The sequence below is a fragment of the Citrus clementina genome, unplaced genomic scaffold, assembly GCF_000493195.1.
Source record: "Citrus clementina cultivar Clemenules unplaced genomic scaffold, Citrus_clementina_v1.0 scaffold_7, whole genome shotgun sequence".
Lineage (NCBI taxonomy): Eukaryota > Viridiplantae > Streptophyta > Magnoliopsida > Sapindales > Rutaceae > Citrus > Citrus x clementina.
The window spans coordinates 8,892,744-8,904,473 of NW_006262075.1; the positions used below are offsets into that span (position 1 = coordinate 8,892,744).

Genomic DNA, 11,730 nt, shown 5'->3' on the forward strand with positions numbered 1-11,730 from the left:
TAAAAAACAGAGAACATAGAATCAAATAGTACTGGAAAGAAGCGCATCAAAATCATAAAGGCTATCCATAATATATTGTGTGAATACAAGATATAGCTCCAGAATCAAATCTAACTATATCACCATGCTAGTGGTGTTTCAGGTAGATTCATGGTGAAGTAGCTGTCTCACCTCATCATGTCACTTCCCAAAAATGGTGTTATCTAACTTCAAAGCTCAATGGATAGTAAGCAAAGAAACAAATTATACAGCACAGAGACATCAGAATCCTAAATGAGAGTTGACATTATGTTGACATTTATGTTGACTTTCTCATCCACTAATCAACCATCACAAGGAAGCTTTGCTAAAACTAGGCATGATGCTACAACGATGAGCACCATCCAGTCTTTATCTTTATGTTAAAAATAATATCTTAAGAATCACTATCTAATCTATTCACTTTCCCTTTGTTATCAATAATTCTAGCAGTTTATACTGAAATGCTGAATAAAAATCAGAATCATCCTGAACCTTAGGCATGTTTTTCAAGACTTCTAGATTCCCCATCTCAATTAAACACTTCTGTGTTCTATAATGTGGAATTTGTTTGTAATGATATCATATTATAGGCAAAACCTCAACCAGTTAATTACAGCAGGAGCCAATCAAAAGAAAAGTCTTGCATTCCAAAGGCCATCAACTACATATTATTGCAACTAAAAGTACACATCTTAGGTACACTTCTCAAGTCAGGACAACATCAATAGGAGTTTAATCCATAAGCATCATGGATGACTAAGTTTGAAAATAAGTTTCCTGGTATTATTAACGGATGGCTAAGTTTACAAGTAAGTTTCGTGGTATCATTAATGCATGCTCAAGGAAAAAGTATTTATCAGCCAGCAATCTAAATTTCGTGCAATGACCATGGCAATTGCCAAATCTGAACAATGACACACAGCTTTTAGCAGAGATCTAATTCTAAGAAATTCATACACATTGCAAAACCAAGCAAACAACACTTCAATTCTACCAAAGCTAACTCCCATTTTTACCACCAATCAGAGAAATTCATTCCATAGCTATGTTGAAGCAATAGAATATATTTAAAAATGTAAAACATCATTTCAACCACCATTTGATACTTTCAGCCACAACATATTCACTTTTTCTTTTCTTTTCTTTTTCTGATAGATGATAGTGAAAACCTTACAACCCACACCATTTCAAAGCAACATGTCTATGCATTGACATTCAAAAATTACCACAAAAACTCAACATCAAACACTATTAGCATATTCAATTTAACAATCCACCATCCAAAGACCTCAAACTAAGCCAGCTGAACCCTCATTTGCTTAAAAATTGACGAAAAACCCAATTCAAAGAAAGTTCAAACAAACACAAATAACCACAATTTAATCAAATTCACACCCATCAAGTTAAAATAAACACATTTCATACTTCATAGCCATCAAATAAAAATTAACATCTTAACCAGTATTAAAGCATTACAAAATCACAAGAAATGAACAACAAAAGCAGCTAAGCCTCCAGTTGTTGCTCACTCTCTAAAGGGATCCCAAGCTCATTATTACCGGCATTACTACTCTCACCAGCCGCTTTCTTGCTCGCATTCCTTGGGGGCATGGCCACAGCAATAAAAGATTTAGTCTTGCTAATGGGCCTGGACTTTTCAAGCTGAACAAGGTCACCAACTTGGAATTGATTCTCAGGGTCATGAGCTTGATACTTCTTCTTCTTTCTGATTCTTCTTTTGTACTTTGGATGTGGGTCTAAACGCACAACTTCAACAGCAACTGTCTTGTCGCTTGATGCACAAACAACTCTGCCCTGCATTTTTTTCATGGCCTTGATTTGAGGAAACGAAGCATAGGGGAGATTTTGCGGAGTGGAAGTGGGTTTTGAGAGGCGAGTAAGAGGAGTGGAGCCATTGAGGAAGCGAGATTTGGGAGATGAGAGTTTCAGAGAGTGAAGTGATGAGGTGATGACGGACATCGTGGGCTTTGAAGATAAGAATGAAAGATAATTCAGAGAAACTGATTTTGTTGCTCTTGCAATTGCATTTTTTTTTTTTTTGTTTCTTTTCTTTAATTGAATGGAGTTTTAACAGTCCTAAAAAATCCTTATCACACCCTTTTAAATTCAATTTCCTAAAATATTCTATTTTAATCTATAAAATATTAATTCATAAATTGAAATCACTTGTCTTATCTTTAAATTTCATCCTAAAAAAAAAACTAATATACAATAGGGTGGATGTAAGAAATTTTTAAAAGAATAATTTATTTAATTTTTAATAAAATTTTCAATTAAAATGAAAAAAAGAAAATTTATTTTTAGTTATTTATGTAGTTTTAATTGAGGAGGGATTTGATAAGAAATTTAGAAGGGGGTGTGGAAAGGCCTACACTTATTTTCTCATTTAAAAGTGCTTCCAATTTCTGTTCTTTCAGTTCATTTTGTAGATTGGGCCACATTTAATTTTGGGCCTAGACCGGCTTGGCCGACTTGGACGAAAGCTATGGTGTGATGTAACATATTTTCATTTTCTTTCGTAGAAATTTTCATTTTTATTTTATGCTAACAAAAAAATTTAAATCTTAAATGTGTATTTATCTTAATTTGTACAATATATAGAGATATTACACTATACGATTAATGGAAAGTCTGAATTTATATATTTATAGTACATTACAAGAGCCTATCAAACATACCTAAAAATTTAGGTTAATTAAAGGCAAGACTTCTAACTCTAAACTTCCACACTAATACTTAAAAAGATATATTTATCCTTACACATATTTTTCAGAGAACCTTTTTTTTTTTAAAACCCTCATATGGGGGACTCAAACCCACCACTCAGCAAAGGCTTTAGTGGCCTTAAACATGCATGCTGATTGTTCATATAAATGGAGAAAGAAAAAGACAAGAAAAAAAAAAGATTAAAGTGAGAATTATCTTTTTTTCAATGTATTAAACCATTTGGTATCCGAAAATCATATTAGCTTTCGACTAATCTAGATTCGAGTCAAGTAGGACCACTAGCATGGCAAACCTCTCCCAACAAGTATTTAATGCAGTTGCATTCCCAAATCTCAAATTGAGAATGTTGGTTAAGTTATAACAATTTTATACCAGTTGATGTACGCACTTATTGGTTAAAGTGGAAATTATCTATTATAAGCTTAAATTTTGCTCTTAAAACATTCACATCACATAGCATGGATTAGCGCATCACAAAACAATCTTCAACATTCAAAGAGTTGGCCAAATTCAGCAACCTCTTCCTTTCATAAATGCTTTTTCATTCAAAACAATAAAATCGCCAGATAACCCATACCCACACACAGTGAAATTTTGATATAGAAGGAAAGACATCATAGGCTTCTTTGTTCCCATAAAATCTTGTCTAAATTATTTTGGAGGTGGGAATTAAATTTGTCTGACTCCAAAAGTACCCCACACTTAAATGCTTGAATGATATTCAAAATCATTTTCCACTTTTAGTGTCCTAATTATTATAATGATGGGGATTTGTTTGTTTTCTTGTTTTATAGACTCTAAGTTAGTCTTTTTTTTTTTTTTGCATCAAATGCTACATAAAAAAGCTTTTAACAGTTTCAATTACTCAGAAGAAGAAACAAAAATTTACTAGCCAACAACGTTTTCCAATTTTCCGATGCAACATTCCCACCAACATTCAACTTCACGCTCATTAAATGTCATTAGATTCCTGAACTATGAAACAAGTCCATTATTTAAATGAACTTGGCATTCCCATGTGATAAAAATTTACTTAAAAAACAAAAATTTTCTCCTTATAATTCTTTGTGATTTTTGAAAAATGAAAATGGGATTAAGAGAATTGACAATGGTGTTGATTTTGTGGGGTTCTTGCTGCTTGTTTGCAGGTGGAAATGGGGTACTTGTGCTTCACTTTTATAAAAAGAGTTGCCCTAGTGCAGAAATGCCAGTAAAAGAGGAGATGAAAAGAAATATGCTGAGTGATATTTCTTCTGCTGCTGCCATTCTTAGACTGGATTTTCATGATTGTCAAGTCGATGTAAATTTTTTTTTTCTTGTCTCACAAGTAATATATTTATATGATCTTTGGTTTCCAAGCTTTGCTTATGTTTGTTACATTTTACTACAGGGTTGTGATGGATCAATTCTTCTCGGAAACTCAAACGGGATTACAACAGAAACATTATCGGACAAGAATTTCGGAATCCGGAAGGTTGATATTATCAATGAGATAAAGAGTTCCCTTGAAACAATTTGTCCTGAAACAGTTTCTTGTGCTGATTTTATCCAGTTAGCTGCAAGGGATGCTGTATACCTGGTGAGCTACATCAGTTTCTTGAAAGACAAGGAAACTTTGAAAAAAATTCTATGAACTTATATTTGTACTCAAGAAACTTTTTTGTTTCCACTTTCCAGTCTGGAGGGCCATACATAGAGGTTTTAACTGGAAGAAGAGATGCCGTTTCGGGAAAGAAGGAGAGAGCCGATAATCAGCTTCCGACTTACGATATTTCTGTCAGCGAATTCACTGGGTTTTCCTTCAGAAGAACATTAGTTTGGAAGATGGAGTTGCACTCATGGGTACACAACTTGTACTAAAAATAAAATTCACCTTTCTTCCAAATGCTAATAATGTGTGCATTTTAAAAAAAATTTATTTCCCCTTTTCGCAATACGTTGTACATTGGATTGTTGGTCCAGATTTTAAAAGATGCAGAGGTTTATGAGAGAGACTGACAATAAACATGCAGTATGGAGCCAAATTGGAAGATGGCATGGCCATCGGATATGTTATGTTAATATGTTACATTTTTCTAACTCTTGTTATGTGTTTCCAGGATCTCACACTCTAGGCGTAAGCCATTGCCGGAACTTCCAAAACAGGCTGTGGCCGATAAAGGATGATACATTGTCACTAGCATTTTCAGGAATGCTGGAGATGATTTGCAGCAATCCTACGTTATCTGATATATCATTTGCCCAAAATGATGCTACTACTTTATATTTTGATAATCAATACTTCATTGACATTCAAAGTGGAAGAGGGTTACTGAAGATTGATTCTGAGATTGCCAAAGATCCCAGAACACAGCCTTATGTGACTGCATTTGGACAGAACACACAACACTTCTTTGATAGGTTCTCATCTGGGTTTTTGAAGCTGTCAAATTACAAGGTTTTAGTAGGAGGAAAGGGAGAGATTAGGAGAGATTGCAGATTTATTAACAGTTAGAAACTTACCTAGTTGCCTTGGCTGAACACTTCATGTTGTGTATTGAAAGTCTTGTATTTGTCAATTATTGTGATTAGCCACTTCGGTATTTCTCTTCACTATTTTTCTCACATTTCACATTATTTATATAAATATTCGTATTTTAAATAATGAATCCACATCTTAATTAATTAATGATCAATATAATTGAAAATGGATAAACCTTGAATACTAAAGATATACTCTGACTTATTGTCATTTTGTTTTGAATGTAAGTATTAGCAATATCACTTTAATCCAATATCTTAAGTCCAGCTCAATACATTTAACCAGACCAGCTCAAAAGATCGTCTAAAAGTCTAAAAGGTTTCTTTTATTTTTATTGTTATTTTACTATTCTCGCTAGTGATTTTACTTTTCTCCTGAGACATTTTATATATCCAAGTGGGACATTTCAGAAAACGTCACTGAACCGCAACAATTTGTTAGAATATCGAAGAAGGATAGGCTTATCCAGCTCTCGTCCACATGTCACCGCCTAAATGGGATTCCATATCTCTCAAAACAAAACCCGGTTCGCCACGTGTCCCGCTGACATCCATGCAGAAGTTCAAAAAACCAAATATGCATACAACATTACAGTCACTCTCCGGCTAACTTAATCAGCTTCAAGTAAGCAAGTCAAGAATTTACAACAAACCAAGGCCATGGCATCTCTTGCAACCATAGCTGCTGTGCAACCAGTCACCATCAAAGGCCTTGGAGGCAGCTCTCTTGCTGGAACTAAGCTCACCGTCAAGCCAACTCGCCAGAATTTGAGACCCAAAAGCTTCAAGTATATATTTTTCTTAATGAATTGCCTTCAAGCTTTGCTTATGTAGTTAAATTGTTAGTTATATATGCTCAATTTGGTATGACGCAGGGCTGGTGCTGTAGTGGCTAAGTATGGTGATAAGAGTGTGTACTTTGATTTGGAGGATTTGGGCAACACTACGGGCCAGTGGGACTTGTACGGATCAGATGCTCCTTCACCGTACAACTCTCTTCAGGTTTGTTTAATAACAAAATCAATTGCATATTGCCATTGTGTTGACAAAAACTCGAATGATAGTGTGTTGAATAAACAAATATTCGAGTAGCTGAAAATTTTCTACGTTCTTGCAATAAATATGAGCTATGATATACTATAAGTTCAACAATATCTATCCTGTGAACTTCATTGGATCATTGAGCATACATAAAAATCATTGAATCATTCATAAATAATTGAAAACATTGCGATTGCTTTCATTGAGAGTCGAACTCAAGACCTCCCGCTTACTAAACGGGTGCTCTGAGCTATGAAAGCTTTGTTCCACTATTTTTAGTATGAACATTCAATAGTAATAGAAGCAGAAAAATAGTATGACGTTACGATTTCAGCATACATCCATGTACCAGAAAAATGAAAAACGAAAAAGAGCTAAGTTTGTAAAGGAATGCACAATGTCTCTGTATACCAGTTATCCATGAGTTAGTTAATCTCAAGTTAAGTCTTGCAAGATTCATCTCTTTGCCGTAAAATTTAGTTGTGTCCTACGATGTAGAACTTTTATAATGTTGAAGGGTAACTTATAGTATATGTATACATTGAAATTGCAGAGCAAGTTCTTTGAGACATTTGCAGCTCCATTCACCAAGAGAGGATTATTGCTCAAGTTCTTGATATTGGGAGGAGGTTCAACCCTTGCTTACTTCAGTGCTACAGCTAGTGGTGACATTCTCCCAATCAAGAAGGGCCCTCAACTTCCACCAAAGCTCGGACCACGTGGCAAGATCTAAATTAGTTTTCAATCCTCCTATTTTTAACTTTTCATTGTATGTATCTTCTTGTTATTGTAAACCTGTAGGTTTGTCCAACATCCTACTTAAGACTTCCTTTGTTATTAATGCCAATATATTTGCTTCAATTGAAAATTCATGCGCATGACTACTTGAGTATCAAACTTTGTTGTTTAGTTATGATTTATTCCCGCTATCATGTAATTACAGATGTTTCCTACATCCGAGTTTACCCTTGCTGGACTTAGATGGTTTCTGAGCTTCCGATTTTGGCGATAATTTCAATAGCTTACTATTTAGATTTGATGAATTGGTGCCTTGGACGCCTTGAGCCATAGCAATATTGGCATGATTATAATAATATAATGAAAAAAAAGAATGTCAACTCTTAAACGCAATCACAATTTGTTGCAAAATGCCATTAAAAAATCACATTTCAGTAGCTATGAACTAGAAAGCAATTACTTGTAATGACAGAAATCAAATCTGGAATGCTTGAAACACGGTGAATTTACTCGTTTTTCCCTATTTACAAAAGTAAGGAAGATTGTGAGAAAAGAGACAATTAATCACACAACTAAAAGGACTCTGCGTATTTATGTGCATATGGAAATTTACATTCGCAGGTCTGGCTTTCTCTCTTTGTTTTGTGTTTTCTTTTATATTAGCCCCTCTTTTTCTGGTTTCCGTTTGTCTGTTTTTTGATATTTTGCCTTCTTCCCTACAGTTGTTACTTAATGCCGGGCAGTGGGGCTTCGTAGACCGCCTAAGCTTTCTAGGTAAGAAACCCTCTTGCTGGTCACAATGTGAGTAAGTTTTGGACCTTTTGGTGTTGTAAACTTTTCGTCATCTTTCACTGGTTCATCAGCAACCTCTTCTGGTTCCTTCTTCCCTTCATTCTCAGCTTGATCTGAACCTAAACCCCAACCCATAAAATCCAGTAGTGTCATTCCCTCCACTGAGCTCGGCCTTTCTGTCTCATCCAAGGGAGTAATTAACCTGTCTGTTGCTGAAAAAGAGGTACACCTCAAAGAATTTCTCATCAGTGCTGCTTGTGATGGATTTTGAGTGGCAAAATCAGCATAGAGTACATCTTCAATTCGCGACAGGACTGTGAAGGCCAAACTTTCAAGTATTCTTGAATAACTTTCCAGAACCGCCTGCCCAATATCCTGTTAAAGCCGGGAACAAATCGTTAAATAAGTCCTTAGAACATCACATAATGTATAGCCAATTACTAAAAAGGAAACAAACATATTTACCTTGTTGAATTGGATTTTGCTGATGTCTAGAGAAGATTGAGGGATTCCAGGGTACCATTGTTTGAGAATGAGTAAGATGGTCTCTGCTCTCTCTTCAAACTGTTCTCTCTTCTCCAAGCTTACAGCTGAACCCCAAGCTGATTTTCCGTCTTTTTGGTTCATCTTTCTCCTCCAGATCACTATGGAAGCCTCAATTCTGTTCTTTAGGTCCAAGATTTTGTGCTCTGATGATAAGTCCATTGTCGATAGGAACTGGTCAGGATTAAAGTATTCAACAGTTATACTCCTGTAGATTGCGTCCCCAAGGCTTGCCCTCCCATTCTAGCAAACAACCATAAAAAACAGTGAGGAAATTGGTCACAGACAAGAATTTGTAAGCAACAGTTTAATTAGGCTTCTTCTTACCTTGGGCAAAGTTTCTATGTAATTCTCTGGGATCTCCATTTCGGAAAGAACTTGAGCATTTATAGCCATGGCTGCTTTAAGCACTTGGTTTACACAATCCTTCTGGTACTGCAGGAATTTTCTTGCCATGTCAGACAGACCATTTGGGGGAACTTTAGGCGTAGGCAGCCACCATTTCTCATCACTTCTCTTGGTGTTTCCTTTTTCTGAGTCAGGTGCATCTTTTGAAACATAATAGAACTCGGATTGGTCCTTAAAATTTTCTAGACACTCCTATATATCAGAGGGGGGGAAAAAAGACATCGTTAAAGGACATTTTTCTTTTGTGATATCCATTGAACAACAGTCAATTGTATGCAGAAATCAACAATCTGAATGAGAAATGACTATACTTACAACAAGCATTGCATCAAGCTTCCGCAATGCAGGGATATTCATGTGAAGATCAGTTCTTTGTCGCGTCACCATGATCTTTTCAATCAAACAAACACGAACCTCTCTGTGAAAATTTGATTCCAGAGAAAAGGAAACAAAGAAATTTTACAAACCAGAGACAGATTAATTAATTGTTACCTCCATATTTGTTCCATCCTTGGATTTCTGCTGAGAAGGAACAAATTCAACAATGTGATCAGTCACAGATAAAAGCCAATCAATTTCTTTTCTCCATCTTGCCTTTGTCTCAGCTGACATTGGCTCTAAACGCGCTTGCTCACTGAATACAGAAGCTGCAAGATTTGTAATGGCATTTGACAGTGCCAAAGCAGATGAAACTCCCTTTCCTCCACCAGACATGTCTTCTCCCAAAAGCAGTTTCGCAAATCTTTCCTTCATTTGTTCCATATCTGTTCAAAGTCACACTCACACAGGTAACACGTTACAAAGATTTTTCATGTCACATTTACATAACACAGTGATCATGATCTAATTATTTTAATTACCCTGTTGTAGTCTTTCATGGGTTTGTGCCGTGGCATCATCCTTGGTCAGCGGAGACCTAGGAATCATGTTTCGACCAAAAGCACTTCCAATTTGCTGCTTCTCCATGGGGTGATCACTTCTAGGCCCCTGACTTCTATACGTGGGTGGCGCCTCATCAAAAGATGCTGCATCACCTAATTTACCCGCACTCTCGATGCTCAAACTCTTTGCATGCCTTCCTGTATCATGCAGCCCTTTGAAATGAAACAACCTTGACCTATAATTCTCTTGTTCTAGCTCCAATGCACGAACCATTTTCGATGTTTTCTTCTTTTGTTGTTACCCACACCAAAAGGGTTCCGCACAAACGAACAAGAAACAACACCAATGGCAGCTAATTAATGCATGCAAATAATGTTGCAAATTACACTCTGTTATTAATGGAACAAATGAAAGAGAGAAAAAAAAAAAGAAAGAAAGAAAGGGGGAGAAGATCGGCTTGCAAATGATTTTTCAGAAATGTGTTTTTTGGTTAATGATGTAGTGATTTTGACAAATTTTGAGAAGTTTTTTGTTTTAGTTTTTTTTTTCTTTTGTGTGCGAGTGTGCGCGTTAAGGGAACGTGGGGTGCATGTTCTACGATATGAGTTGGGTTAAGGAGAATAAACAAAGAAAAAAGGGCAAAAGTGGAAATATGGTTTCTGTTTTTTATTCCAAAAATGGGGATGTAATACTCAAACCCCCCCCCCTTGTTTGTAATTTCTCAATCGATGATATATTTTCTCATTTATTCAAATAGGTCCACAGTTTTTCTTAAATTACCAAATTACCCTTTTACAATATTGATTTTGGCCATCTCAAATTTTTGGCATTTGCTTGATATTAGAGGGTATTTCAGTCATTTGGATAAGGTTAGCAATTCGTTTGACATAATTGAATATCCTGTGTCCTTATTTGATAAACCAAGAAAATACAGGAACTATGATGTTATTTTACCATTTGAAAATTTGAGAATGCGATAAATGGACGGTGGTAGTTTGATTTGGAAAGTCAAAGCAGCAAAAATCCAGGATGGACAGGGAAGCAATATCATGACTTACTGACTTTCTACCATTTTTCTTTCATATTAACCCATTCTATCTATGGGAGAAGTTAGAATATTGGTTAGTAAGCCGGCTCTTGAATCTTGATATAGGGAACATAATTTTTGTGGGAAACAAAATCTAAAATTTAGGTTTTCTAAATTTAATGGTTAAAATTATGATCAATATTTTTATTTTGGGGATCATATATAGTCGTTGACATAGATTAATATTTGTCTTATAAATAATTTTTCATAGACAGTTCAATATGATCATGAAAAAAATTTCGATTCATTTATCTCGTATTTTAATATAATAAATTTAGAGCTTTTCTTGGATCAGGTCTTATATTAAGAGATTTTGTAGTGGTATTATTTACTAACCCAATTTATTCTGTCTTTTTCTTAAGATTAGTTTTTATTTGTATGTCATTATTCTATATTCTATTAGATTCTCATTTTATAGCTGCCGCGCAACTCCTTATTTACGTGGGAGCTGTAAATGTTTTAACCATATTTACTTCTCTGTGTATGTCATTAGGGCGTCGATCATGAATGAGGCTGGTAATTCCACCAACACCAAGTACTAGTTACAAGTAAATTCCGTTTCTCAGTTGACTCAAGGACTTTGTAAAGGAATTGCCTCAGCCCTATTGATTTTGAATACCAACGCCTTAATGAGTAGCTTAATTCTCTGTTGTAATTGTTTGACATTATGCTTGCAAGTTGCTAGTTACAAATATTTTGACAAAGTGAGAGATTCCAATTTACCATTCAAATAAAGCCATAATTATATTCGGAATTGAAGTGTAAGATCTTGCACCCTATGGTGCCCTATAAACCTTTCGCAACTACTATTCCGAGCAGATAGTTCGAGTTTTGGAAGGAAATATGCCACTAGAGACCTGAATGGAGGAATAACACAAAATACATAAATAAAGAATCAATGAAACAAAATAAGTCAAATGCAGAAGAAAATCAAATACAAAGCTCGAACA

General features: G+C 35.3%; 4 protein-coding genes across 5 annotated transcripts; 2 read left to right on the forward strand and 2 right to left on the reverse strand.

Moving 5' to 3' along the window:
* Positions 1–1,422: 1,422 nt before the first annotated feature.
* LOC18037551 (30S ribosomal protein S17, chloroplastic) lies at positions 1,423–2,083 on the reverse strand. Its single transcript, XM_006426888.2, has one exon. The coding sequence runs from the start codon at positions 1,999–2,001 to the stop codon at positions 1,528–1,530; it is 474 nt and encodes a 157-aa protein (XP_006426951.1). The 5' UTR covers positions 2,002–2,083; the 3' UTR covers positions 1,423–1,527.
* Positions 2,084–3,851: 1,768 nt separating this feature from the next.
* LOC18035700 (peroxidase 40) lies at positions 3,852–4,935 on the forward strand. Of its 2 annotated transcripts, XM_024180897.1 has the most exons (4): positions 3,852–4,069; positions 4,160–4,348; positions 4,447–4,611; positions 4,869–4,935. In XM_024180897.1, the coding sequence occupies exons 1-4, from the start codon at positions 3,857–3,859 to the stop codon at positions 4,881–4,883; spliced, it is 582 nt and encodes a 193-aa protein (XP_024036665.1). In that variant the 5' UTR covers positions 3,852–3,856; the 3' UTR covers positions 4,884–4,935. The 2 variants fall into 2 exon arrangements, with proteins under 2 accessions (XP_024036665.1, XP_024036664.1); XM_024180896.1 differs by lacking the exon at positions 4,869–4,935 and having other exon boundaries at positions 4,447–4,637.
* Positions 4,936–5,839: 904 nt separating this feature from the next.
* On the forward strand, positions 5,840–7,222 carry LOC18037749 (photosystem I reaction center subunit VI-2, chloroplastic). The gene is made up of 3 exons (XM_006426890.2): positions 5,840–6,077; positions 6,165–6,291; positions 6,884–7,222. The coding sequence occupies exons 1-3, from the start codon at positions 5,950–5,952 to the stop codon at positions 7,061–7,063; spliced, it is 435 nt and encodes a 144-aa protein (XP_006426953.1). The 5' UTR covers positions 5,840–5,949; the 3' UTR covers positions 7,064–7,222.
* Positions 7,223–7,559: 337 nt separating this feature from the next.
* Positions 7,560–10,092, reverse strand: LOC18035876 (rop guanine nucleotide exchange factor 12). Its single transcript, XM_006426891.2, has 6 exons — positions 9,672–10,092; positions 9,304–9,575; positions 9,127–9,201; positions 8,731–9,003; positions 8,326–8,646; positions 7,560–8,235 (listed from the first exon to the last, which is right to left on the reverse strand). The coding sequence occupies exons 1-6, from the start codon at positions 9,964–9,966 to the stop codon at positions 7,798–7,800; spliced, it is 1,674 nt and encodes a 557-aa protein (XP_006426954.1). The 5' UTR covers positions 9,967–10,092; the 3' UTR covers positions 7,560–7,797.
* Between the last annotated feature and the right edge of the window lie 1,638 nt (positions 10,093–11,730).